Source organism: Myotis brandtii, unplaced genomic scaffold, assembly GCF_000412655.1.
Source record: "Myotis brandtii unplaced genomic scaffold, ASM41265v1 scaffold78, whole genome shotgun sequence".
Classification (NCBI taxonomy): domain Eukaryota; kingdom Metazoa; phylum Chordata; class Mammalia; order Chiroptera; family Vespertilionidae; genus Myotis; species Myotis brandtii.
The window spans coordinates 1,684,889-1,711,495 of NW_005371131.1; the positions used below are offsets into that span (position 1 = coordinate 1,684,889).

General features: G+C 55.2%; 1 protein-coding gene and 1 long non-coding RNA gene across 3 annotated transcripts in view; one reads left to right on the forward strand and one right to left on the reverse strand.

The window, feature by feature from the left end:
- PVALB (parvalbumin) overlaps positions 1-13,445 on the forward strand; it is an 18,333-nt gene extending 4,888 nt beyond the window's left edge. For both annotated transcript variants that reach the window (XM_014530853.1, XM_005883240.2), the window contains exons 4-5: positions 877-986; positions 13,234-13,445. In XM_014530853.1, coding sequence (XP_014386339.1) covers positions 877-986; positions 13,234-13,262 — 139 coding nt within the window. In that variant the 3' untranslated portion in view covers positions 13,263-13,445. The remainder of the gene's footprint in view (positions 1-876; positions 987-13,233) is intronic.
- A 5,683-nt stretch (positions 13,446-19,128) lies between these two features.
- LOC102244204 lies at positions 19,129-23,149 on the reverse strand. Its single transcript, XR_314539.2, has 3 exons — positions 23,013-23,149; positions 21,300-21,419; positions 19,129-19,286 (listed from the first exon to the last, which is right to left on the reverse strand). It is a non-coding gene; the product is annotated as an uncharacterized LOC102244204 (long non-coding RNA).
- Positions 23,150-26,607: the final 3,458 nt, after the last annotated feature.

Genomic DNA, 26,607 nt, shown 5'->3' on the forward strand with positions numbered 1-26,607 from the left:
TTTGGGGGTCGAACAACCCTTTCACAGGGGTCGCCTAAGACCATCGGAAAACACATATATAATTACATATTGTTTTTGTGATTCATCACTATGCTTTAATTATGTTCAATTTGTCACAATGAAAATACATCCTGCAAATCAGATATTTACATTACGATTCATAACAGTAGCAAAATTACAGTGATGAAGTAGCAACAAAAATAATTTTATGGTTGGGGGTCACCACAACATGAGGAACCATATTAAACGGTCGCAGCATTAGGAAGGTTGAGAACCACTGGTCTAGAGCCTTCTTCTATCCCCCCAGGTCCGATGTGTGTGCACACGTGTGCATACACACACACACACACACACGCACACACACACACACACACACGCTGACTTCCCGACGCCTCCCGGCATCACCTTCTCCAGACTCTTCCCTTTGTCCCAGGTGTGATGGCCTCTTTCGAGCACCTGTCTACTTCCCACCCCCACACCCATCACACTGGGCCGTCTCTCTCAGGGCGTTGGACCCCTCCTCATCTTTTCAGGCGGTTTCCCAGGGTTTCTCTGTGCCCGTTTCCAGCACGGCCCAGGCACAGAGAGGATACCTGTGTGTTGGTTGCATTGGCTGAATACAGCCAAGTGCAGGTGTGCAGGTGCCCTGCCTGGAGCGAGGTGGACCCGTCACTGAGGACAGCCTGTCCTTCCCACACACCCACCCAGGAGGGCACAGCACAGCCCGGCTGCCGGCCCCGCACAACCGCACGCATGCCCGCTGCTGGCCGCCTGTCCCAGCTGCCCCCTTCCCCTGCGCAGATGCCAGCCCACCGTCCGCACAGGGTTCCTGCAAGGTGACCTTGACCTGACTCCCTCCCTGGCGTTTCTTCCCAGATCCATCCTGAAGGGCTTCGCTGCAGATGCCAGAGACCTGTCTGCTACCGAAACCAAGACGCTGCTGGCCGCGGGCGACAAGGATGGGGACGGCAAGATCGGCATCGACGGTGAGTAGCCACGGCCTGGGGCCCGGGCACATGGGGATCTTGGGATATTTGGATGCTAAAAGCTCGGAGCTATGTCTGTCACGGGCAAGGAGAGGAGGGGTCACACAGCTCCCAAGATCAGAAGGAGAAAGGCAGTCTGTCAGGCTGAGGCTCTGTCATGTAACCAGGCAAAGAAAAACTGGTGTATTTCTTCCAGATTTGAATGATCCTAAGGGAGCAGATTCTCCCCCGCCCCCCTCCCCCCGCCTTGTGGGAAGGGCAGACAGGAGCATGTGGGACTGTCCCTGAACTTGGCCTGCACCTTCCCCTGGGTTTTGGTCCCGGCTCCGTCCACACTGGCTGTGTGACCTTGGGCAGTCTCTCTTCTTCTCTGGGCCTCCGTCTCCGATCTGTAACCCGAGGAGATGAGGCCAGCTGATCCCCAAGGACCCCGCCGGCTCTCACGTTCTCAGATTCCAGGGATGGAAATTCCTTCTCCCCTATCCTCCTCCACATCTTGTCAGGTGTCCTGTAACTTCAAGTCTCAGGTCTGTTCACCCAAACAGACCATTCCAGCATTGTCGGCGAGCCAGGAAAAACGGCCGGCCGAGGACGGGCTGGGAGTTAGGAGACGGAGTATCTTGCTGTTCACGCTTTGCTTCCAGGGCAGGGGAGGGGCTGGCGGTCCGGCCTCTCACGTCCTTCTCCACTCAGACCTAACCCCCGCGCCCGGAGCACATCCCGCATCACTCTCCTCCTTAGCATCACAGCATCCTCGGGCGTTGTCTTCATTTTGCAGGTGGGCACGCTGAGCTGGAGGTGCCTTAGCCTATTCAAGGAGCCAGGACATAAGGGGTGGGCAGGGATTCGGACCAGCTTCGAAGAACTCTTTCCGACTCGCTGTGCAGCCCCTGCGCTAGGTGGGCACGCTGCGCTGGAGGTGCCTTAGCCTATTCAAGGAGCCAGGTGGGCAGGGATTTGGACCAGCTCCGAAGAACTCTTTCCGACTCGCTGTGCAGCCCCTGCGCCTATGACCGTCTTTCCTGCCGGTCTAGGTGAAAACCGTGTGTAGGAGCTTGGCCCCAGGCTGTCTGGGGTCAAATCCCAGCTCCGCCACTTCCCGGCCGCGTGCCTTTGGGCAATTCCAGTGACCACTCTGGGCCTCAGTTTTCCCTTCTCTAAACTGAGTCTGATGACAATTCTCCTCCCCGAGGTTTGTCACGAGGGTTAGATGTCAATGTGCGAAGCGTTTAGAATGGTGCCTGGCGCAGAGAGAGTGCCTAGTGCGTTTGTTAACGGTACTCACCCTTTTATCCTCAGTGTCTAGCCCGTACCTGACCCAAAGCGGGCACGTACTGCACATCTGCTGCCTGAGTGTGAAGGCCGCCCCCCACCCGATGCTCTGCTTCCTCTCTGCCCTTCAGCGGCCGTGACCTTGGCCACACTTAGGTTCCACTTGCACAGTTTTAGCCTAAGACCTGCTTGGGCTCGTTGTGAAATTAAGTGGCTATAGACAGAAATTGCTCTGGGAAAGGTACGAGGATGCTGATCGTGGGTATAGTTTATGAAAGTTTTATGTCAGAAACGAGAATAGAGAACCTCTAGCAAGGTCAGACGCAGCGGCTGCCCAGCCTGGTGATGACAGCTGCCCTTTTTTGTGGCTGGGAAGGGGGGTGGCGGTTAAAGGAGGCGAGTGAAGGGTGCTGGAGGGAAATCGGTGACTCCAGTAAGTGGCCCATCTCCCCCACACCCCCGTCCTCACCAAACCACTTATCGGATAGCTCCCCCCGAGCCTGGACTCCTGCCGTGACCCACCCCAGGCCTCCAGACCTGCTCCCATTTTTATTTGCAGCCAACGTGCCACGGCTCAGAGCCCTAGGCAGGGTCTTCATGGCTGGCTGCTCACCAGCAACCTAAATGAAGAAGAGAAACCAGGCCAGGTCCTGGCCTGCTTCCTTGACTCCCTCCCTCCTCCCCTCCCTCCGATCTTAAAGAGCTTACTAAACTCTTCCAACAAACGCTACCAGGGGCACCCCTGTGCCGGACGTGGGGGAGGTACAGTTGAATCGGGCCCAACGCCCAGAGGCACCATTTCCTGGCTGGGTGCCCCTGAGCAGCAGCTCAGCAACCCTGAGCCCCAGTTTCCTCGTCTCTAAACGGGATGCGATAATACAGACCCTCCTGGGATTCTGTGAGGCGTCCATGACCCGATGTGTGGAGAGCTGAGTGCAGTGCCCGGCACATAGTAAGTGCTCAACAAACACCACCGAGATACCGTTTCTGTTCTGTTCCCACGGTGCTCACAGCCCTGTGTGTGTGCACACAAACGAATGGGAACGCCAGGCAGAGGCCGGGAGGTGCAGACCGGCTCTGCGGAGAGGGAGAGACACGGGCAGGTCTGGAGGCTGTGGGCAGGAACTCGGCAGGCTGGGAGGGCGAGAAGGGAGGCCCAGGCACGGCGCTGGTCCCGGCAAAGCCACTAAGGGAGGGAGTCTAGGGCATGTTTAGAAAGAGGCAATGTGATTGATTTGCCCAGCGTGGGATGTGCCCGGAGAAGTATTACCCGGGTGTGTAATGTGTGCCCAGCCCGCGCTGGGGTCTGTGCAAATGTCACCTCATTTTACCTTGAGATGACAGAGGACACGCGTGTAGACCCAGAAAGACCAGCTCCAGGGCCCAAGGTGATGGTGGGTTCAAACCCAGGTCTGTCTGCCAGCACAGTGCCAGCTCAGGCCACCTGGTGAAGGCCTGCGGGTCAGGGCAGAACACAGCGGGGGGCGGGGCAAGAGAGGAAATAGGCCGTGAGAGCAGACCACCCCGACCGGCCACCCCCAAACACAGCACTCCTTCGGGAGGTGCTGAGAGGTGGGGTGCTGTTGCCCAGCAGGCAGTGAGACGGGGGCAGAACCACAGCCGCCCCAGGAAGTTCTATTCCAGGCCCTCGGCTTGGCTGCCTGCTCGCTCTAAAGCAGTGGTTCTCAACCTTCCTAATGCCGCGACCCTTTAATACAGTTCCTCATGTTGTGGTGACCCCCAATTTCATTGTTACAAATTGAACATAATTAAAGCATAGTGATGAATCACAAAAACAATATGTAATTATATATGTGTTTTCCGATGGTCTTAGGCGACCCCTGTGAAAGGATCGTCTGACCCCCATAGGGGTCGAGACCCACAGGTTGAGAACCGCTGCTCTAAAGGCTGGAGGGCCTGGAGGATGCTTTCAGCTCCTGGCGGGACTGGGGGCGTCGCAGAATCCCTCTGACCTTCACGTGCCTGTTTACTAAGCTCAGGAGTCAAGTCACTAGCCAATCACTGGGGTCCCTTCCAGCTCTGGGGACCCATGAGTGTCCCTGGGAACAAACCGCTCCAGGAGGCCCAGCCCGGCTCCTCGGCTCGAACAGTGACAACAATCACCTTCACTGTCACCAAGCACTGACCGTGTGCCGGGCACAGTGCGAGCATTTACTCATTGGAGCTTCCCAGCCGTCTTGGAGGTGGACACTGTTACTATCCCATCTATAGAGGGAGACACTGAGGCTCCCGGAGGCTGAGTTTGCCTAAACGTCTGTGCCTGGGAAATGACAAGGTCAAGATCTGAGTTCAGGTCTGTCTGGACGCCCAGCCCATGCCTGGGCTGCCTGCTTCATTCATTCACTCAAAGTTGAATGAGCTTCTCCCATAAGGTGATTCATTCACTGACGCATTGCTTGCTTCTCCCTCCCCCACTGGCATATCAGTCCCATGAGAGCAGGCCTCGGTTTTGCTCTGTGTGCTAGAAAAGGGCGGGCACGAGGGAAGGTAGCTGAGTGAGTGAGTGAACCTGTGTCCTGCTCGGGGCTGCAGTGAGGACGAGGCCTGTGTGGGCTGGAGATGCGCGTGAGCGGGGCTGGCGTGCAGCAGGTGTGGGGCTTCTGGACGCAGGGCTGCCTCTGTCTCCAGCGCCGTTTGCGCTCCTGAAGATGAGGGGTGTTTACCGTGTTCTTCAGGGTCCCAGGCGGAAGGGCGAGACCAGAAAGACCAAGTTCTAATAATAATCATCCTTGCATTCCCGTCCCTGGGCCACTCGTTCCAGGGACCTCGGACTTTTGTAGGCGTGGCCGACTGATTCTGGGAGGCCCCCCAAGTGCAGCGCTGGGAAGGGGGCTTGAGGCAGAGGCGGACGCTGCCCCCAAACCCAGCAGCAGCTGCAAATTCTGGGCACAAACAGCAGACGACACTGAGTGGCAGCTTCCTTCTCCAGCCCTTGTCCTGAGCCCCGAGGCTGAATCGCTTGGGGGGAGCATGAGTTTGCATTTCTACCAAGTCCCCGTGGTGCTGATAAGCCGGGGACCACACTTGGAGAACCACTGCCTCACAATGCCCGAGAAAACAGGTGCCCTTACTCTTCCCGTTTTACAAACGAGGAAACTGAGGCACTGAGAGAAACATGCCCAGGGCCACTCAGCCACGGAGCCAGGATTGGGGTTCGCAGGTCCAGCTGGGACCCTCTGCCACCCTGCCTGTCACCCGGGCCTGTGTCCCCCGCCCGGGCTCTCCACACCCGGTGCCTGCACATGGACGGGACAGGGACAGCGGTTACCGCCGCGCGGCACTTCCTGTGCACTGGGGACTGCACACGGACCTCCCTTCTTCTGGCTCCGGCAGTCCCCACACCGGCTGCCCCAGACAAGGAAACTGAGGCTCCGGGAAGTGGGGCGACTTGCCCAGGATCACACGGCTGTTCAGCATCAGGGCGGAGCTATTCAAACGTTGACACTCTGACTCCAAATATCTCGCTCTTCCTCTCCATGCTGGAGACAAGGCGTGCACACCCCATACACACACACACACACACGCACACGCACACGCACACACACACACATGCACATGCACACACACACACGCACACACACGTGTGCAATCCTGAAACCCGATCCCGTCTCCTATGCTTCAGGCCAGCTTTCACTCAAGAGTCTGTGGGTTTGTTTTTTTGCTTCTGTTGCTAAAAAGTGTGGTCGTAATTATCGCCTTCCCATCCCAGCCTGCTTCATCCACGGGCCTCAAGGCATTTGTCTTTTCTGCTTCCTTCTGGCAAAATCTGTTCCCTTTTATCCTTAAGGAGCCGCTCTAACGTGGGAGGTGGCGTGATGAGGAAGCTGGGCTGAGCTACCTAAAGTCGGGCAGGAACCACAACCCCATGGGGATGAACGTGCCCACCTCAAAGCTGTAGCTCTAATCAGTGAGGGGCCTGGAAATGACCCGTTTCTCTTCTTTCACGTGAGTGCTCGCTCTTGTGAGCCACCTGAGGACCCTTTGGAAGCAGAGGAATACAGTCCTCAGAGGAGGTGAAATCGAGTCGCAGATGGGAGGGAAGTGAGAAGGATGGAAGGATCCCCCCCCACCCCCCGGCCTGTAATTCCAGCCTCCGGCCCCTCTGGGATTGGGTTTCCACGCCAGCAGGAGGGTGCCTCAGCGCCAGCCCACAGTCCCCATGGCAAAGCCCCACAGTGTACAGTGTTTTATCCCATCTCACGGCGTCCTCGACCGGGAAGGTCTGCGATCTATACTGAGACACGTGGAAACTGAGGCCCGTGGACGTTACGTGCCCATGTCACAGGGCAAATCCTCGGTCGAACGGCCCCGGGTCCTCTGACTCTGCCCTCCCTCCCCCCTCTGCCGGGCTGAGCTGAGACACCGGAGTTATAAATGGTTCTGTGCCTTAGCCAGATGCTGCCTTCATTCCCACGGACCTCCCTCAGCCGGCCTCACGCGGCACCGGATCATTTAGCCGAGGGAGCGAAGCCGCGCTGCTTACATAACCGCCCTCCTGTCATCAGGAGCGGGAGTGAGGGCGGAGGCGAGACGGCCCTCCCGGGTGATCCCTCTCCACCTCCGGGCCGCTCGGCTCCAGCGTCTGGGAGGAGACGCACCCTGGCCTGAGCCAGCCTCAGTCAGAACCTTCCTGGCTACGTGCCTCTCAGCCTCCGTTTCCCTGTAAGTAAAATGGGGATAAGAGAGCAGGCAAGGGCGACATGAGCTGACATACAGGGCGGTGACCGGGCCCCCAGAACTGTTGGCGAAGGCCCCTTGCAGGCCGTCGGGTGTGACCCCGGATGACCCTGCTCCCCGGTCTCCTGGGTTCGGAAAGTGATCCCTGTTTGCAATAGCGATTCATAAGAAACCCAGCCCGGGAGCTATTTCGAGGCGAGGTGATAAACCAGGAGGTCGGTGCCTTCGTCCTGGTCATCACAACAGAGGGGAGGAAGGAGCCTTCCAGACGCTGACTCAATGTTCATCTCAGTTTCACCCCGGGCTGTGGGCGATCAGCGTGTGCTGGGCTCACCTGTCAATGACTTCTAAATTTGTCCAATCCCCACAGTGCCCAGCACTGGGACAGACCTAATTAGGCTAATTTCAGGTTCCCGAGGGAAAGAACTGAGTCCTCTCATCCTCTGCCCCTGTCTGCTGCTCCCGTCCCCCACGGCCCCTCCCATCTCATGATTGGAGGATGAAGAACCCAGTGAGCTGGCCCCAGGGGCCTGGGCTGAGGCCTCCATGCAAAGGTAGGGCTACATTACATTCTGATGGGAGGAAACACTCCTTGACCCATAGGGTGATGTCACTGTGCTCTGTCTGAGCCAGGCGTCGCTGTCCGAGGCACTTCTCATCCATTGTCTCATGCAGCCCTCACCATAGCCCTATGAAGGGATCTTCTCAGCACCCCCATTTTACAGATGTGGAAACTGAGGGTCAGAGACTGGGTTTCCAAGGATGGGCACGCTTGAGGTGGGATCCTAACTCTGATGAGATAGATGGTGTCAGAAACTTCTCTGCTGCTTGCTCTTCAGGCTTCCCGTGCCCTCTGTCAGTTTACATCTTCCTGGTCGTCGTTTCGGGATTCGTGTGCTCAATGCTGTGACAATTTCAAAGCTCCAACCTGTGTCACTTGTGCTGAGAGATCCAAGGGAGGTGGAATGACACGTATAGAGCGTGTTCTGTGTGCCAGGCTCCTTCTGGACTTGCTCAGCTGGTTTTCCCAATAGCCGCGCAAGTAGGCATTGTCATACCCACTTTACAGATGGGAAAACTGAGGCTCGGCGAGGAAAGTAGTGATCTAAGGCCACCTAGCCAGGAAGTGATAGAACAGGATTCAGACCCACCTCCAGGGTTGCTGGAAGGTGCCGGGAAGGTTGTTTGCAGGTGCCGGGCAGGGACAAGAAATGGTGGGACAGCAACAAGGCCAAGAAACAAAGATGATGGCCATTGGCAGAGTCCGTGCCAGGCAGCAGCCAGGCACTCATAGGCTTGGTTGTGAGGTGGCTGGAGCTGTAGAAGCATCTTGATAACACCCGCTACCCAGTGCTGGGCGCTGGCCGGGGAGCAGGCCTGCGGCGAGGGCTTCTCTGCCGGTTCCTCTGGCAACCCCAGGAGCACCATTCCACAGGTGGGGAAGCAGAGGCACAGTGACGGGAAGTGTCTGGTCCAAGGTCACGGAAACAGGAAGTGGGGACTGGGAGTGACTCCTCGTTCCCCTGCTCCAAATGTGGGGGGTGAGTGGAAAGGTGTCATTTGGACCTTCCAGTGCTCGGATCAGAGAACCAAGACCTGGAAGGGGAGGGGCCTGTCCAGGGACATGAGTGGCGGCAGAGCCAGGCCGGACCCCCGTGCTCTGACCCTGCTCCCAGGGTCACTGCCAGGTCGGTTGACAGAGACTGTCAGGGTCTTGCCATGTGTTTTGCTCTGAGGAGGGACGTGCCCGCGTAGAGGAGACCTTTTCTGATAGGAGCTGCTCATTAACTGGCTGCTTCCTGAGCTCTGCCCTGAGGGAGATGCAAACCGAGCAGAAGAGGTGACCCCGCCCTCCTTTGCCTGCAAAGTGCCTTCACCTGTGCGGGGAGGACACAGAGACCTGCGCTCTCCGCAGACAGCCAGGCGGTCCCCATGCGATGCCCTGGCTGCTTCGGGTGGATCCCAGGTGTGTGTGGCAGAGGGGTGTGTTCTCAGAGGCTCCTAAACACCCCAAGGGTCCAGAATAGTGCCCATAGTCAGACTCCAAAATGCCTGACCTCCCACCGCCGGAGAGCCCCGTGGCCGGCGTTCCGTGGCCGGCGTTCCGTGGCTGGCTTTCCGTGGCCCCCTCCACTCGGGCCACACCGAGTACCGCCGGGTGAAGGCCATGGGTGGGCCCTTTACCGATGAGCAGCCGAGAGCCTGTCATTTCTAGGTGAGGGTCAGAGAGGCCAGTGCCGTCGGAAGCGGTCAGGACAAGCCCCCCTCTTGGCCGTCTCTCCGTGAGCTGGTGTCGCGGACAGAGCAGCTCAGGGCCCACGGACAGGACACACTGGCTGGGCCCGTTTTCCAGGTGAAGTGGCAGGTCGGAGCCTGAGAGAATTCATGCTCCCACCCCATCTGGGACGCTGGCTCCACCGGGAACGGCCTCCCACATTCACGTCGGGATGTTCCTGACATCACAGGCCAAGTCCTGCCTCTGCCTCTTACTTTCCTCATGACCGAGACACTTCGCCTCTTCAGACCTCCCTTCCCCATCTGCAAAATGGGGTCATCCCACTCACCTCCTGGGGCTGGCGTGAGAATTACATGAAGTCAGTACTTGTTGACCACTAAGGAGCCATTGCTCCATCCTTCCTTCCCTCCATCCCTCCCACCATCCCTCCTTCCCTCTATCCCTCCCTTCATCCCTCTATCCCTCTCTCCATCCTTCCCTCCCTCCATCTCTCTATCCTCCCTTTCCTCTCTCCCTCCTTCCCTCCATCCCTCCCTCCATCCCTCCTTCCCTCCCTCCATCTCTCCCTTCATCCCTCTATCCCTCTCTCCCTCCTTCCCTCTATCCCTCCCTCCATCCCTCTATCCCTCCATCTATCCATCCCTCCCTCCCTCCCTCCATCAGCCCATCCATTTGGCATCCGTGTATCAGCACCTGCCGTGCGCCACATCTGTTCTATTGCTAGGAGGGTGCTGAACAAGAAGGGCTCCCTGGCGTCTGGAATTGACATTCTAGTAGGGGGAGACCAGTAAACATAAGTAAGTACATAAATAAGATCATTCCAGAAAGTGCTAAGTACCAAGAGGTAAATAGAAAAGGGCTGATAGGACAGAATCACGGGGGGTGGGGGGGGGTGCATCTGAGCCGCTCCTGTGTCACTCCAGGTCAGCGCCTTTGGGGTAAAGAAGGAAGCCCAAGAGCGCAGCCCGAATCAAGTTCATATGTGACCTCGGTCGAGCTACTTCACCCCCGGGCCTCAGTTTCCCCATTTGTAAAATGCGGACAAAAGCATCTCTCCATGGGGCAGTGGTGAGAATGTCATAAGATAACACATGCAAAACGCTCCCCGTGTCGGCATTAAGTAAATAAGAATTTTTAAATTCTATAAAAAATGGACAATGTCAATCGAAGTACTAGCGATAAAAGACATCTCCAAAGAGCCACCTGTAGGGTCACATGGCCCGTGGGGGGGTTGTCAGTGTTTGGTGTTTGGGTTCTGTCTGCCCCGCGCTGTCCTGTCCGGCCCGCGGCCCTGGGGGGAGGGGGGTCTCAGGACCGGCTGGAGGACCCTCCCACTCTCCCACCTGAGGCGATTCTCAGGCCCCTCCGGCCACCTGCCTTTCCCGTCCTGCCCTCGGGGACAGCCTGGGACAGGAGGCGGGTCCACTTCCCAGGTCAGACCCCGGAAAGGGGAGGAGCCCAGGTCCTTCCTCCTGGCAGGGTCAGGGCCAGGTCATTTCCATGACGACAGCACCTGCTGGTCTGGTTGGCTTTTGTTTTCCCCCTTTTGATCTGGACATACCTCCAGCTTACAGAAGAGCTGCAAACACAGGACCGTTCCGTGCACCTCACCCAGGCCCCCTGCGCCAGCCTTTGACGTAACCATGGATCAGGGTGACAAGGAAGGAGTCACGCACCTGCTTGGTCCAGAGTCCGAGGCAGGACAAACCTCGCGGGAGCCCCAGAGATTTCGTTCTGCCTCTCTGAAGCCACTTGCCATCCCGTTTTTCATTGTCTCTCACAAGGAATTGTCCCTGGCCCTCCCTCCAGTGACAATGACAAATGGGGGGGGCTGACGCCCAGAGAGCCCGCTTCCTAGCACGCAGGCCCCCCTAGCTCTTCACCCCACCCATGCATCCCCACTCAGGACACTGCACTTTCATGAGGCGACGGGGAATTACCTAGGGCCTCAGTCTCCGGCCAGCTGGGGACATGGCATCCCAGAGCCACATGGATGTGTGGGCGGGGGTGGCAAACTCCTGGTTCTCTCGTCTCCTGGAGAGAAAAGCCACAGAGAAGAGACTGCCTGGGCCCCCTTATCTATAATAATGAAAGCGTAATATGCTAATTAGACCAGAAGCCGAACGACCTTCCGGATGTCCTTCCTGATGAAGCCGGGGCTGCGAGGGCTGAGCCCCTTGCACGAATTTTGTGCATCGGACCTCTCGTGTCAATTACAGGTCTCAGCACCCCCTTTGACCACCACAGTGAGGCCCCCACACCTGCAAGGATGTGGAACACGGGGCAGAGGGGCTCAGGGAGGAGCCGAGGACCCCCTGAGCACCACCCGTCTCTCCTGACTCCTCCAAGCTGGACGATGACTATGAGGCTAGAGACCAGGTCACACTGCCCATAAGCGACAGAGCCAGATTGCAGCCCAGGCCAGCTACTGGGTTGTTCCCAAATGCACCCCATTGTTTCCTCCGTCTGAGCCCCACCTGCGATCCCCTCCACCTGCTTTTCCCCGTGGGATCCTGCATCTGCTTACAGGACTCTATCAAAGCCACCTTCCCTCTGAAGGTTTTGCTGCTGCAAAGATAGATAGCCCTCGCCCCCCTGTGGCGGTGAAGTCCCCGCGCCTCTCAGCCTTTCACAACCATACGTGGCCCCTCAGTGTCAGGCACGGAGCCAGGGGTGGGATGAGCAGTGAGCAAGGCCAGGGGGGTCTGAAGCGTCATGTTCCAGTCGGGGAGGCAGGCAACAAAGGAATGTGCAAGAAATACTCAGAAGTCCTTTGAGAGTGTAAGTGCTGTGGATATAATAAAAAGTGGTGCTAGCTAAGGGCATCGCTGCTTTCACCGGAGTGGCCAGAGAAGGCCCCTTGAGGAGAGACGTGTGGGAGGAGACCAGGTGAGTGGGAGGGAGCCAGCCCTGAGGAGGTCCGGAGAGTGCACCAGGTGGGCGAGCAGCAGGTGCAAAGGTCCTGAGGTGACCACACCCTCAGTGTGTTTGAGACTCAGAGAAAGGTCAGCAGCTTGGAGCACTTCCTGCCAGATGCTGTCTTCCTCCCGATTAGACAAGAAGCTCCCCTGGGCTTCCCCCTGGGCCTCCCCTCACCTGGAGGCTCTGCAAAGTCACTTCTCCTCTCTGGGCCTCAGTTTTTCCTTCTGTAAAATGGGGTGCTCCTTCCCCAGTCTCCTGAGGGCTTGTGATGTTAAGTGAGGCGCTGTGGGAGACAGAGCTTAGCTTACTCTGAGCACCTGCTGTGCTCACTCCTCTGAGCTGCGCCATGTCCCGTGCTCAGGGTCCCTCCCGAGGAAGAAGAGCACACAGAGGTTCTTGAATCTGGCTGCTCACCGGAATCACCTTCTAACAAGTAAAATAACTCGCCCTTTTCCCCAGGCCTCCTCAGTCAGAAATTCCAAGGCCAGGGCCTGGGAGTCTGTGACCTTGATGGGCAGGTGGGGACCAACTAGATGAGTGGCCAAGAAAGGGCTGAATCAAGGGCACACAGACCTGGGCCTGAAGCCTGGCTCTGCTTCTTCCGTGTAAAAATGGCTGGGCTCGGAGCCTGGGCTTCCCCATCTGTTGAATGGGAATAACGATAAAATGCACGTCACAGGACTAGTGTCGGAGTCAACTGAGATATCGTATATGACGTGCTCAAAGGAGTGGCTGGGTGTGATAATCATTCAGAAAATCGCCATTGCTATTATTATTGTCTGTATTAATAATCTGCCGGCTGCATGGCATCATGAAGCAAAAGATACAGTAGGCTCACCATTTCCTGCCTTCCTCCCTTCCTTCATTCATTCCCACACTCATCATCCCATCAGGCCAGGACTTCTGCGGCAGACGTGAGACCCGAGAAAGGCCTGCGGTCGGGCCGTGGCCGGTCTGTCCTGCACTGCCCACCTCTGACTCACTCTTTGTCGCGCCGGGACTTCTGCGGCAGACGTGAGACCCGAGAAAGGCTTGCGCCGGGGGCCCAGCGGTCGGGCCGTGGCCGGCCTGTCCTGCACTGCCCACCTCTGACTCACTCTTTGTCGTTTTCTTTTGCAGAATTCTCCACTCTGGTGGCTGAAAGTTAAGAGGCTCTGGCTGCCCCACCTCTCTACCCCCGACCCCCAACCTCAGCCCCTCCTGCTGCCCTCCTCCGTTTCTGCTCAGTTTGTTTATGTTATTTTTTACTCCCCCCTGTCCTCCTTCGGCCCTCAAATGACACCATTCTTCTGGAAAATGCTGGAGAAACAATAAAGGCTGAACCAATGGGATTCTGCTGCTTGAAAGGCTCCTGGGCAGGGGGTTGGGGGCGGGAGTGGTCCTCCTTGGCTTTCCAGGCACACCTGTGCAGGGCGGGCAGGCTTTAGACAGAAAAGCTGGGGTGAAAGAAATCTACTGAGCCCCTCCTCGGCCCTTGTTACCGAGCACAGCACTCCACATGGGTTGCCCATTAACCCTTGAAACCACGCCATAGGGAGGTGGTGAAACTCCCATTTTACAGGTCCTTAGAGAGGAAGGGATGTGTCTAAGTCCACACAGCTAGGACTTGTGGATGGATGGATGGATGAATGGATGGACGGACGGACGGATGGATACCCATTAAAACTCTTTTTGTTACAAATGACAGAAACCCAACTCTGACTGACTTAAGCAAAAGAGGAAGAAAACACAAAGACTTGATTGGCTACGTGCCTAAATAGTCCAGGGGCAGGTCTTCAGGAGCAGCTGGATCCAGGCACTCACGTGAAATCATCAGGATTAAGGCCTTCCTGCCCCATCTCTGGGCACGGCTTCCCTCTGTGCTGGGTTCGCTGATGATGGCAAGATCCCCCAGCCGAACCAGTAAAAACACAACAACAAGCTTCTCTTTTCCATTCACTCCGTCAGGGGTCCCATTCGGGTTCGCTGATGATGGCAAGATCCCCCAGCAGCTCCAGCAGAACCAGTAAAAACACAACAACGAGCTTCTCTTTTCCATTCACTCCGTCAGGGGTCCCATTAATGCCACTACTGGTGCTCATGAGCACTTACTCTGTGCTGAGCCGTGCCCAGGGTTCCATCTGTACAACCACCCTACCATCATCTTCGTTTTTCAGATGAGAAAACTTGGGCCCAGAGAAGGGAAATGTTTGCCCAAGTTCACACCACGAGTAAGTGGTGGAGCCAGGGCCCTAACTCGGCAGCCACCTCCAGAGCCCGTGTCCCTCCCTGAACTGGTCACGGGGGGGGGGCCCCATTTTGTGGGTGCCATCTGTGGAGAAAGCCCGTGGCCTGGGAGTTGGGGAGAATGTCCCGGTGGGAACCAGAGGCGGGGACGGAAGTGCAGCAGCCTCTGCTGTTTCCCACGACAGCCTTGGGGCAGGAACAGAAGAGCGACCTCCCTCCCCGGTGTCGGACTTCCTGACCCAGAGGGGGGCAGGTGTCGCCCTGGCAGGGCCATCAGGGAAGGCGCTCACCGAGGGCAAGGCCCCGAGTGGGCAACCCGTGGGGATTCGGGCTGAGGGGCAGGGATGCACTGGCGTCCCTCCTGGTGGCAGCCAGCGGCCCTGCCTGGGAGCGGCCTGGGAGGGGCCTGGGGACCAGACCTGGGCCAAAGCAGCAGCAGGCCCCGAGGGCCACCTGCCGTGCGCTCAGCCAGAGGAGGGGCTGTGGGATGGTCTGCAGGAGACGGTGCAGCTGAGCAGGCAGGCGGGGGTGAGGGCGCACACGGACATACGCGGACACACACGGACACACGCAGACACATGCGGACACGTGCTCACAACAGCCAGGTTCGGGGTGGCCCAGGCTTTGTTTGGTTGTTGTTTTGTTAATCTGCACCCGAGGGTATTTTTTCCCACTGATTTTTAGAGAGAGTGGAAGGGAGGGGGAGAGACAGAGAAACTGTTGTGAGCGAGACACATCGATTGGTTGCCTCCTGCATGCACCTCAGCAGGGGCTGGGGATGGAGCCCGCAATCAAGGTACGTGCTCTTGACCGGAATCAAACCGGGGACCCTTCAGTCCACGGGCCGATGCTCTACCCACTGAGCCACACCGGCAAGGGCTTGACCCCGATTTTATGTGGGGTCTCGGGAGGCCTAACTTTGGACACTGAGGACAGGGTGGGGCTGGGCAGCCAGAGTGTCTCCTTGGAAACCAGTCCGGGGCCTGCAAGAAGGACAGGCAGGTCAGGGCGACAGTGACAGCTGCCTCTGGCGCCGGGTGGCCTTCAGCACCGCTGGCCCCACATCCGAATGACAGCCCACACGCTGCAGCGCAGACGCAGGGCGGGGCGAGCGAGCGGCCCAGCGAGCCTGAGGGCAGGGCTGTCGGGGACACAGGACATTGGATTCAGAGCCCTGGATTTGGAAAGAATTTACCTGAGCCTGGGCAGGACAAGGTCAGGACAGGTGGGGACACCTTGTGGGCTGGGAGAGACAGCGGTGTGGTCAGAGGGTGTATCATGGCCAGTGACATCGACACCAGTCCATCGCCAAGCCTTCCTCCTGCCTCCACGTGGCTCCCCCTCCTCCTCCTCCCAGGCCTCCTCTCACCACCAGATCCAGGCCCCCACAGCCCAGGTGGCCACTTCAGGCCTCTCTTCTCATGAGGCGTAACCTTGCTCACTGTCTGGAACTGGTTTGGCACCTTTACAGACCAAGACCTTTACACTGTATGGAGGTGACCTGGCTTCAGCCAGGCTCTGAGATGCTGGCGGGAGCAGCCCCGGCCCCTGGACCAGCGTGTGGCCTCCTCGCCGGTCCTGGTCGCCCCTTCCCCGCCCCAATCCAGGGCTCTCTTTAAAACACGTCTAGTCACTTTGTTCTCCTGCTTAAAACCATCCAGCGACTGCCCCATCGTAGAACAAAATACTTCTATTTTATTTATTATTCCATAGTAGGTTTATAATAAGTTACTCTGTAAGTCATTTTATAGCATAAAAATCCAGGCACAGCCTTCCCTGCCCACAGGGCCAGCCTTTCTCCCGCTGGCGTCCATCACGGCCTCCTCCCTCTGTGCGCCCTCCACGCTGTTCCCTCAGCCGGGACTCTGCTCTCCCTGCCTCCCACCCCTTCCCCTGGCTCCGTCCTATCCATCCTCAGGAAAGCCACCCGAATGGATGTCCCCATTGGGGTCAGAGCCCCTGAACCCCCTCAGCCCCCCCGTCCCCTGGTGAAATGGGGGGGAAAGGGAGACAATCTAATTCACAGCCATGTTTCCCAGATCATAAGATGCTCCCGGGCACATCTGCGGGGTTCCCTGCTGGATCCCAGAGCCTGGCACACAAAAGGGGGACATGACCCAAACGTGGCCGCAGAGGCCCCCCGAGGTGGCCAGGGGCTCCTCAAGGCCACAAAGAAGTGAGAGCAGAGCAGGGACTAGACCCCAAGCCCCTGCTTCCCATCCTGTCTTGCCCCACACCTCATCCTGAGACCTTCCCGCTCAGCAAGGAGGGAGAGGCCCGGGGAAGCCCTCCCTGCCCAGCACCTGCTCTGCAGGCCCCATGTCATCAGACTCCAGCATCCACCGCCTCCCGCCATCTGCCATCCACCGCCAGCACCTCATCCCCACCCTCCACAGGCTCCCTCTTAGTTTGCTCATCAGCTAAACAGTCTGCTCGTCTTCATTGTTATGCTCAGAGGAGCCTCATTCATTATCTCAGTCCCCCTTCTGTCTGGGAGAGGCTGGGAGCAGGGAGGGAGGGAGCTGGGCCAGGAGGAAGTGCCGCAAATGGGTTCCTGAGTGGCTTTTGATAAGAGTGGGACAGCCTGCATGCGGGCAGAGGGCTGGATGATGGATGGAACGTCCTGGAGCAAGGAGAGGGTGCAGGTAGGCGAGGAAGGAGGGAGTGAGGGCGGTCAGAAGGAAAGATCCGAGGCGGGGAAGAATGGAAGAGGAAGTTGGGGCTGGGGACTCTCTCCTCTCGATGCCATGGGCTTGCTGGACAGAGCTGCCTTCCCAACCTGCCTCTTCCTCCTCAGAGCGCCTACTACGCGCCAGAGTGCCAGACGCTCAGTTATACCTCCTCTTAATTCACACCTTACCCTCCAAGGAAGAGAACCGTCTCTATTTCACAGGTGAAGAAAACGAAGGTTCAGAGTGGTTAGGTAACATTCCCACATCACACAGCTAATCACAAGGAAAACAGAATGTGAAAACACTCACTCATCCACGCAGCAAGTAATGTTCGAGTGTCCGACACAAGCCCGCACTCTGGGAGCACCACCTCCTCGAGCCATCGTAGCAATTGTGGGAATTCCTCCCAAAGCGAGGACCAGTCTTCTTTCTCTGCCTCCCCCTGACCGTGAAGACGCCCCGCCCCAGTGCCCCTGATGCCCCTCTACAAGATTCAAGCTGGGTGACTCTGGTATTAGGGTTTCTGTCGGAACCAGAGGGCCATGTCCAGGGGTTGGGACAAAAGTCCAGAACTCTCCAGCCAGAGAAGGGCCTGGGCAGCCAGACGGGACCCCGTCCCATGTCACAGAGGGTCCTCCCCTGTCTTACCTACGTTTCCGCTCTCCCTGTGCCGTCTCAGGGAAGTGGTAGAAGATACATCCTCATTTTTATGAGGGTCAGCTGTGGGTCTCCCACGGCCCATGGTCTCCCATGCATGGCACTCAAGCCAGGGAGCCCTGATCATCCCCAGTTTGCAGATGAGGAAAGGGGGCGTTAGAGATCTTGGCAGATACGCCAGGACCCATTTGCTTGACCCCCACTCTTTGTCTGATGGCGGATAAGAGACAGGATTCAAACTTCAAGGAGCCCGGACCCTAAGCCAGGCCCCATGCTCTTCTTCCGCCTCCCCTACATCCCCTGCGGGTGCCTGGAAAGCATCCCTGGGCCTTCGTTCGGTTTCCACTCATTCATTTACCCACCACTGCTTTGTGCTTCCTCTCTTTCTCAGAGAGCTCCAAACTCCTCAATAGCCTACAAAGCCCTTCACATCTGATCCCTTCCTGTCTCACCATTCCCCTCTGTTACCACTCTGCTGTGTGCTCCTCTCTCCCACCCCCATCTAGCTGCTCCCCAGCCCTACATCATGCCCTGCAGTCTCTGCTCTAACTAGACAGCAGTCCCCAACATCACCATGTCCTCTCTGTCCTTGGGCCTTCCCACTGGCTAATCCTTCTACCTGGACCACCGTTCCTTCCCTGCCTGACTAGGCCTATGGAAGCCTCAAGCCTCAGCTAAGTGAGGCTGCCTCTGAGAAGCTTTCTCCATTCCCACTAATACCCAAGTTTAGTTGCTCATTTTTACTTATAATTCCTTATTGAGCAGCTACTATGTGCCAGGCCCAATGAGGGTTCCACAATAAATAAACACGATGAGGCTCACTCTCACGGAGCTTCCATTCTGCTTTGTGCTGTGTGCTGTGTGCTTTGTGCTTTCTTCTACACCTTCTCCACTTCATGTTTATTACCTTTTACTGATCCATCTTCCTGAAGGGAAGAAAATAACTTTTTTAAAATTTATCTTTATTATCGAAAGTATTACAGATGTCCCGGGGAAGAAAATAATTTTAAATCATATATCTGGTGAGGTCTAGCATCATGAATATATAAAGAACTCTTACCACTTAACAACAAAGAGACAACTAACTTATAGTAGTCAGGGTTTTCCAGAGAAACAGAACCAGCAGGAGAAAGCTAGACATAGACATAGACATCTATATGTATAAAAGCCTAAGCGACCAATCAACCGACCTACTGTTCGACCGGCCGACCAGTAGCTATGATGCGCACTGACTACCAGGGGGCAGACACTCAACGCAGGAGCTGCCGAGCTATGGTGACTTGGCAGCTGTGGTTCTCGGGTGACACACTTGGAACCAGAGAGGAGAGAGCCCGATTTCAGGGTGCGTCACCCGAGAAGCGCCCTCTCACAATCCGGGACTCCTCAGAGGACGTCAGAGAGCCAGTTTCGGCCCGATTCCCGCAGGCCAGGCCGAGGGACCCCACTGGTGCATGAATCCGTGCACCGGGCTTCTAGCATTGATATAGAAAGAAATTTATTATAAGAAACTAGCTGACATGATTATGGAGGCTGACAAGTCCCGAGATCTGCATGGTGAATCAGCAAGCTGGAGACCCAGGGGAGCAGATGGTGTAGTTCCAACTCAAGTCTGGAGGCCTGAAAAATACCAGTGTCCCAGTTTGAAAGCAATCAGGCTGATGAATTCTCTCTTACTCGAGAAGCCAGTCTTTTTATTCTATTCAGGCCTTCAACTGATTGGATGAGACACACACACATCAGGGAGGGCAATCTGCTTTACTCAGTCTACTGATTTAAACATTATGCTCATCCAAAAATACTACGTGCCCCACCCGCCTCCCCACACACACACCGAAACACCCAGAATAATGTTTGGCCAAATATCTGGGCACCTCATGGCCCAGTCAAGTTGACACATAAAATTAACTATCACACAACCCAATTTAAAAATAGGCAAAGGACTTGAACAGACATTTCTCCAAAGAAGATACAAATGCCCAACAAGCACATGAAAAGATACTAATTAAGGAAATGAAAAACCCACAATGAAATACCACCTCACATCCACTAGGCTAGCTATAATTTAAAAAAAAAGAAAGAATTATTGGCTGGGATGTGGAGAAATTGGTACCCATGTGTCTTGCTGGCAAGAGCTTAAAATGGTGCAGTCACTGTGGAGAGCAGTTTAGTGGTTCCTCAAAATGTTCGACCTCGAAATTCACTCCTCTATATACATCCAAGAGAAATGAAAACATACGTCCACACAGAAACTTATATACAAATATTTATAGCAGCATTATTTATGATAGCCCAAAGGTGAAAATGACCCTATTGTCTATCAGTGGATGAATGGGTAATCAAAATGTTGTATATTAATATGATGGAATATTACTCAGCCTTAGGAAGGAATGAAATTCTGACACATGCTGCAACAAGGATGAACCTTGAAAACATTATGCTCAGTGAAAGAAGCCAGACACAAAAGGTCACATATTGCATGTTATATGAAAAGTCCAGAATAGGTAAATGCATAGAGATAGAAAGCAGATTAAAGGTTTCCAGGGGATGGATGGATGGATGAATAAATGGGTGGATGGATAGATGGATGGATGGGTGGGTGAATGGATGGATGAATGGATGGATGGGTGGATGGATAGATGGGTGGTTGGATGGATAGATGGGTGGATGGATGAATGTGTAGGTGGGTGGTTGGATGGATAGATGAGTGGATGGATGAATAAATGGTTGGATGGATAGATGGATGGATGGGTAGGTGGGTGGATGGGTGGGTGGATGGATGGATGGATGGATGGATGGGTAAGTGGGTGGGTGGGTGGATGGATGGATGGATAGATAGGTGGATGAATAGATGGGTGGATGGGTAGGTGGGTGGATGGATGGGTGGGTGGATGGATGGATGGATGGATGGATGGAAAACAGGAATGGGGAATGACACAATGGGTACAGGGTGTTCCTGGAGTGATGAAAAAGGTTTGAAACTGGGGAGAGGTGGTGCTTGCACAGATGATGAATGCACTAAATGCACTGAATTGCACACTAAAATGGTTAGTTGTGTGTTACGTGAATTTCACCTCAGTCATGATCATCATCATCATCATCATCATCATCATCATCTCCTGTCTTTCCTATGTGGTTGTCAGGTATGACAGCTGGAATCCTGGTTACCTACCATTGTGACTCTAGCACCTAACACAGGCCCTGGCACAAAGGAGGTGCTTAACACATCTTTGTGGAATAAATACACACATAAACAATGACAAACATTCACGAGTGAAAAAGGAAGCATGGCACCCATACATGGAGAACATTAAGCTTTTCCAAAATTAAAGGCGGGGCGTGCAGCCGGAAGAGGAACGGGTTTCTTTTGTGTGATTCTTCAGGCACAAAATCAAAACCAAGCAGGGGGGTTACAGGCAACAGCTCTTGGCTAACCCTGAGAAAGCCCTGTCCACCCTCGGAGCCGCTGGGCAGTAAGACAAGCTGTCCTGCGAGGCAGTGAGCAGCCTGTCATGGGAAGCATTCAAGTGGAGACGAGGGAACTTGTTGAAAGAACTCATGCATCAGCAGGAGTTTTCCCCTAGACAGCGAGTCCCTTCCAACTCGGAGCCGCTGTGATCTGAGCCTACTTACAGGCCATTAAAATCCATTTAGCCTCCCGCTGGCTGCTTGCTGCCTTGTTGAATCCATCATCACCTGGATATTTATTGAGCGCAGATGTCACACAGAAGGATCCAAAGAGGGCGCCATGTCCTAAGGAGGCAGAGGTATCAGGTCATTCTCTCTATTCCGTCCCTCCCAGGCTGACTCACTGCTCAGAACGCCACTTGGGAAGGCTCTGGCGTGCGGACAGCAGGCTCATTTATCGTCCCCGCTAGGGTTTCTGCTGTCCCCGGTGTGCCCACCACCTCCTGGCCCCAGCACGGGCATCTTCTGGCAGCATCACCCGCCACAGCTGCTGCTCTGCTGGGCTCACCTGAATTCCCACATCCCGGCCCCACTCTCCCTCAGGGCCAGGCACTGGTGACCCCAAAAAAGGCTCCTGACACGCAGGGAGGGACAAGATCGAGAAAAGTTATGAGGCATCTACAAATGCACCGCTGTGTGTCCTTTAAACTAGACATTGTGGGTATTCTACAATAACAAGGGGAAAGAACTACGATGTGCATTTTAACTCGTTATAGGCGACTTGTATATTATATTATGTTGTATCAGATATATTATATTATACTAGAGGCCCGGTGCACGACATTCATGCACTAGGGGTAGAAGTGGGGGAGGCGTCCCTCAGCCTGGCCTGCACCCTCTCTCGGTCTGGGACACCTTGGGGGATGTCCGCCTGCTGGGCATTTGAATAGCTATGCATGGGGCCAGGTGGATAGCAGGCTATGCATGGGGCCAGGTGGGGAGCATGCCTAAGCAGGCAGTTAGACATCCCTTGAGGGGTCCCTAGTGCGGTCGCAGAGGCAGGACTGCACTCACCAGCCGTGAGCCCAGCTTCTGGCTGAGCAGCACACCCCCTGTAGGAGAGCCCTGACCACCAGGGGCAGCTTCTGCGTTGTGTCTGCCCCCTGGTGGTCAGTGTGCATCATAGTGACCTGTCATTCCACCATTCGGTTGATTTGCATATTAGGGTTTTATTATACAGGATTGTACTAATTCCCCCTCTTTCTTTCTGTCACATCCCCATTTGGGGCAGGACAACAATGTGCCCTATGTCAAACCGGCACCTGACCAGGGACACAGTGTCGGTATCTGAGAGGTAAACATATGTCCCTGGGTGGCGCTGCAGGAAGCATCTAGACCAGTGATGGCGAACCTTTTGAGCTCAGCGTGTCAGCATTTTGAAAAACCCTAACTTAACTCTGGTGCCGTGTCACATATAGAAATTTTTTGATATTTGCAACAATAGTAAAACAAAGACATATATTTGATATTTACTTTATATTTTTAAATGCCATTTAACAAAGAAAAATCAACCAAAAAAAATGAGTTCGCGTGTCACCTCTGACACGCGTGTCATAGGTTCGCCATCACTGATCTACACTAATCTGGTAGCCACTAGCCACATGTGGTTATTGCACAGTTCAAATGTGGCTACTGCAACTAAAGGACTGGACTTTTAGTTTAATTTTACTTTAAAAAGCAACATGTAGCCAAGTAGCTATTATATTGGACAGTATAGGTTTATATTTTTTATATTTATTTTATATATTTAAATGCCATTTAACAAAGAAAAATCAACCAAAAAAATCAGTTCGCGTGTCAGAGGTGTCATAGATTCGCCATCACTGATCTAGAGGCATCAGATCCCCTCCGTGCTTTGGCCGTGGCCTTCCTCCTCACCTTGTCTGGGACAAGGCCTCGGTGCCCAGTGATGGGTGCCTTCTCACAACCAGGGGGACTGAAGCACAGCCGGTGACAGTGCCCTTAGAAAGCTCGAGGACACTGGTCCCCGATGGAGCCTGGGAGCTGCCCGCCTGAAGAGAGTCTGAGACGGGAGGAAAACAGCCCCTATTTGGTTTAAGTCCCTGTGGTTAGTACATGAAACAAAAACAATTCTAACCGATGCAGCGGTAGTTAAGGAAACTTACACAATGTGGGGTGAACAGAGGTGACTCCTTGGAGCCTCGCAATGGGATCCTATTTGGCATAAAGGTCTTTGCAGATGTGATTAAGGTAAGGATCTCACCATGAGGTCGTGGGCCCCAAGTCAATGACAGGTGTCATCCCACGAGAGAGAAAAGGAGAAGACACGCAGGGAAGAAGTCCAGGTGAGGACGGAGGCCAAGGTCGGAATAGGCCCAAACCGCCAGGAGCCACGGGAAGCTGAAGAGGCAGGAAGGACCCTGCCCCAGGCCTGTTGAAGGAGCGGCCCTGCTGACACCCTGCTTTCAGACTCCGGCCTCCAGGTCTGTGGGAGAATACATTTCTGTCATTTGAAGTCACCAGGTTTATGGTCATTTGCTAGGGCAGCCCTAGGACACTAAGTGCAGAGAAGTCGATGTCATAGAAGATGAGACATCGATGAAGCTGGGCATTTGAAAGATAAATAGGAGTTCTCTGGTTAAGAAAGAGGAGAAGGTCAATAATAGTGCAATAGCTATGCATGGGGCCAGGTGGATACTGAAAATATGGGGGACCACTTTGTAAAATATGTGATTAACCACATGCGGTACACCTGAAACAAATCCCATATAATAAAAGCCTAATATGCTAAGTGTCTGGTCGTCCAGTCAGCTGTCAACCAATCAAAGTGTAATATGCTAATGATATGCTAAGGCAACTCAACTGCTTGCTCTGACGTGCACTGATCACCAGGGGGCAGATAGTCGACCGGTCGACCAGTCACTATGATATGCACTGACCACCAGGGGGCAGACGCTCTGACCAGTAGGTTAGCTTACTGCTGGGGTCCGGCCAATCGGGACTGAATGAGACAGTCCTCCCACAGTCCCTCCCCAGCCCTGATCATGCACCAGTGGGGTCCCTCAGCCTGGCCTGCACCCTCTCGCAATCTGGGACCCCTCAGGGGATGTCAGAGAGCCGGTTTCGGCCTGATCCCGCAGGCGAGGCCGAGGAACCCCACTGGTACACGAATTCATGCACTGGGACTCTAGTACTAAATAAAATTGAATATAAGCTAAAATTGAAAATGTTAAAAAATATATATATATATCTTTAATCCTCACCTGAGGATATTTTTTCCATTGATTTTTAGAGAGGTGGAAGGGAAAGGGAGAGACAGAGAGATATATTGATTGGTTGCCTCCCGCTGCCCCCAACCAGGGTCGGGAGCCTGCAATGGAGGTATGTGCCCTTGACTGGAATCGAACCTGGGACCCTTCAGTCAACAGGTTGACACTCTATCCACTGAGCCAAACCAGCTAGCGCAAAAATATTTTGAGAATAAGGGCCTCCCAGAAACAGGAGTGGTAAACTCTAATTATAATAATAGCAAACTCGGCCGCAGGGCCTATCTGAGGGCCTTGTGCCCCCTCCCCCGAATCCTTCGCCAAGCCCCCGTGATGGGCCTCCTCACCCTTTGACCCGCTCAGGAGACTGGGCCGAGGCTCAGTGACTGTGCTGCGAGACCCTGCCCCTCCCCCTGAAGCCCTGGGACTCGCTGACCCAGGGGTTTGCTCCTGGCTGTGCGTGCCCAGCCCCAGCACAGGCAAGGCAGGGGTGCCAGGGCCTGATGCTGAGTGGGTACGAACTGGCCAGATTCCTCGGCCCTCAGCTGGGGCGACCCCAGGTGTCCGCCATGCAGTCTCCCCGAGTCCCGGCAGGGCTGAGCTGCCGCAGCGGCAGCTGGCTTCGTGGTAGGCTCTCCTGGTTCCTTTCTCCTCCCTGGCTCACGTCCCCACTACCGCTCCCAGGAGCCGGCTCACACTAAACCACTGTGCCCGGCCCTCGCTCAGGGTCTGCTCTGGGCGAGCCCCGGACCAACACAGTGTTGGAGTCGAGGCCCATCCGTGGTTTACTCCACCCACAGCCTAAGCTCGGACCCACCGAACTCCTCTGCCCAGTGGGGTGATGCGCAAAACGTCCCAATGTGCAGCCCACTTTAGGGACACGGAGCCGAGAGCCCTGGGAAAGCAGCAGCGGGGGACCAGGCTGAAGCCGCTACTGACCGGGGAGCACAGCATTCCAACGGGGCCTGTATTCACCTGGAGCCTGCGGTGCCAGCTTGGGCCACTCCAGCGAGAAACCTGCCCTCTCGCAGCACCCCAGCCTCTCCAGGGCCCGGGCCACTTGTCCCCCCTCCTCGGATGCTCTCATCTGTTCACTCACGGGAACCGGCCCAGGGCAATCAGCTGGCAGAGCGCTTCAGAGACAGGTCTGCGTGGCTGTGACCCTCGCCGGGCGAGCCAGCGCCAGATGAGGAATTGCTCTGTCCTGGCAGTTTTGCAAAATTCAAAGCTTTTAGCTGGGGCGGAGGGTCAGTTATTGGAAGGCTTCTTGCATCACCGTCACAAAACGCCACCTCGTTAGCCAGAGAGGTGGTGGTGATGGTCTGCGTGAGGCCAGCACTTCCTTTGCTTTGGGAAAGATCCTTCAAGAATGTGAGTAACACAGAGGACGTGGTGGCCAATTTTCCTGCCACATGAAACTGATTCAATGGGCACTTTATTTCCATCTAAAGGGAATTACCTTCCGTCCTCGGGTTTCTTGCAAGGAAAGCGTCCTCTCCCTTGGAAGAGGGTAGGAGTACATTTAAGTTATTCATTAACTCATTTAATTATTCATTCATTCATTTAATTATTCATTCATTCATTCATTCAGAGCCCTAGAGCAGTAACAGCTGCCTGCATTGGGGGTGTTGACTCAGTGGCTGCATTAAGTGCTTTACATGCATTTAATCCTCCCAGCTCTCTGAGGTAGGTCTTTGGTCCCATCTTGCAGACAAAAGAACAGGCTCAGCCAAGTTCATTAGCTCCCCCACGGCCACCCAGCCGGGAAGTAGTGGAACAGAACTGGAGAGTGAAGATCTGAATTCGAATCCCTCTCGCCCTTCTCACTACCCCTGTTGTGTCAGACGCGTCTTCAACTCATTTCACTGAGCCTCGGTTTCCTCCTCTGGAAAATGGGCGTGTGGCTCTTAAAGGGGCAGAGAGGTGAAATGCCAGCACCTTGCGGGACCACTTCACACACTCCGGTGTCCGCTCTTGGGTTGCCCATATCCCCAAACTGGGCTTCTCCCCAACAAAGATTAAATCGGGGAGATTTTTAAGACCTTCCCCAGCAGCGAGATGTCAGACCCTCTGCGGGAGATTAGGGGTCATCCCACCTTTTGTTGTCGTTCAGATTCAGACTCTGTTGACTCGCAAGTCAGTCCTGCGGTCCCTCTTGTCCCCGGGTGCACCGCTGGGCACACTGCCCTCCTCGGTGGCCAGTGGAGAGGCCCTGGGCTGCCTGCCTCGCCGGCATCCTCTGCGCC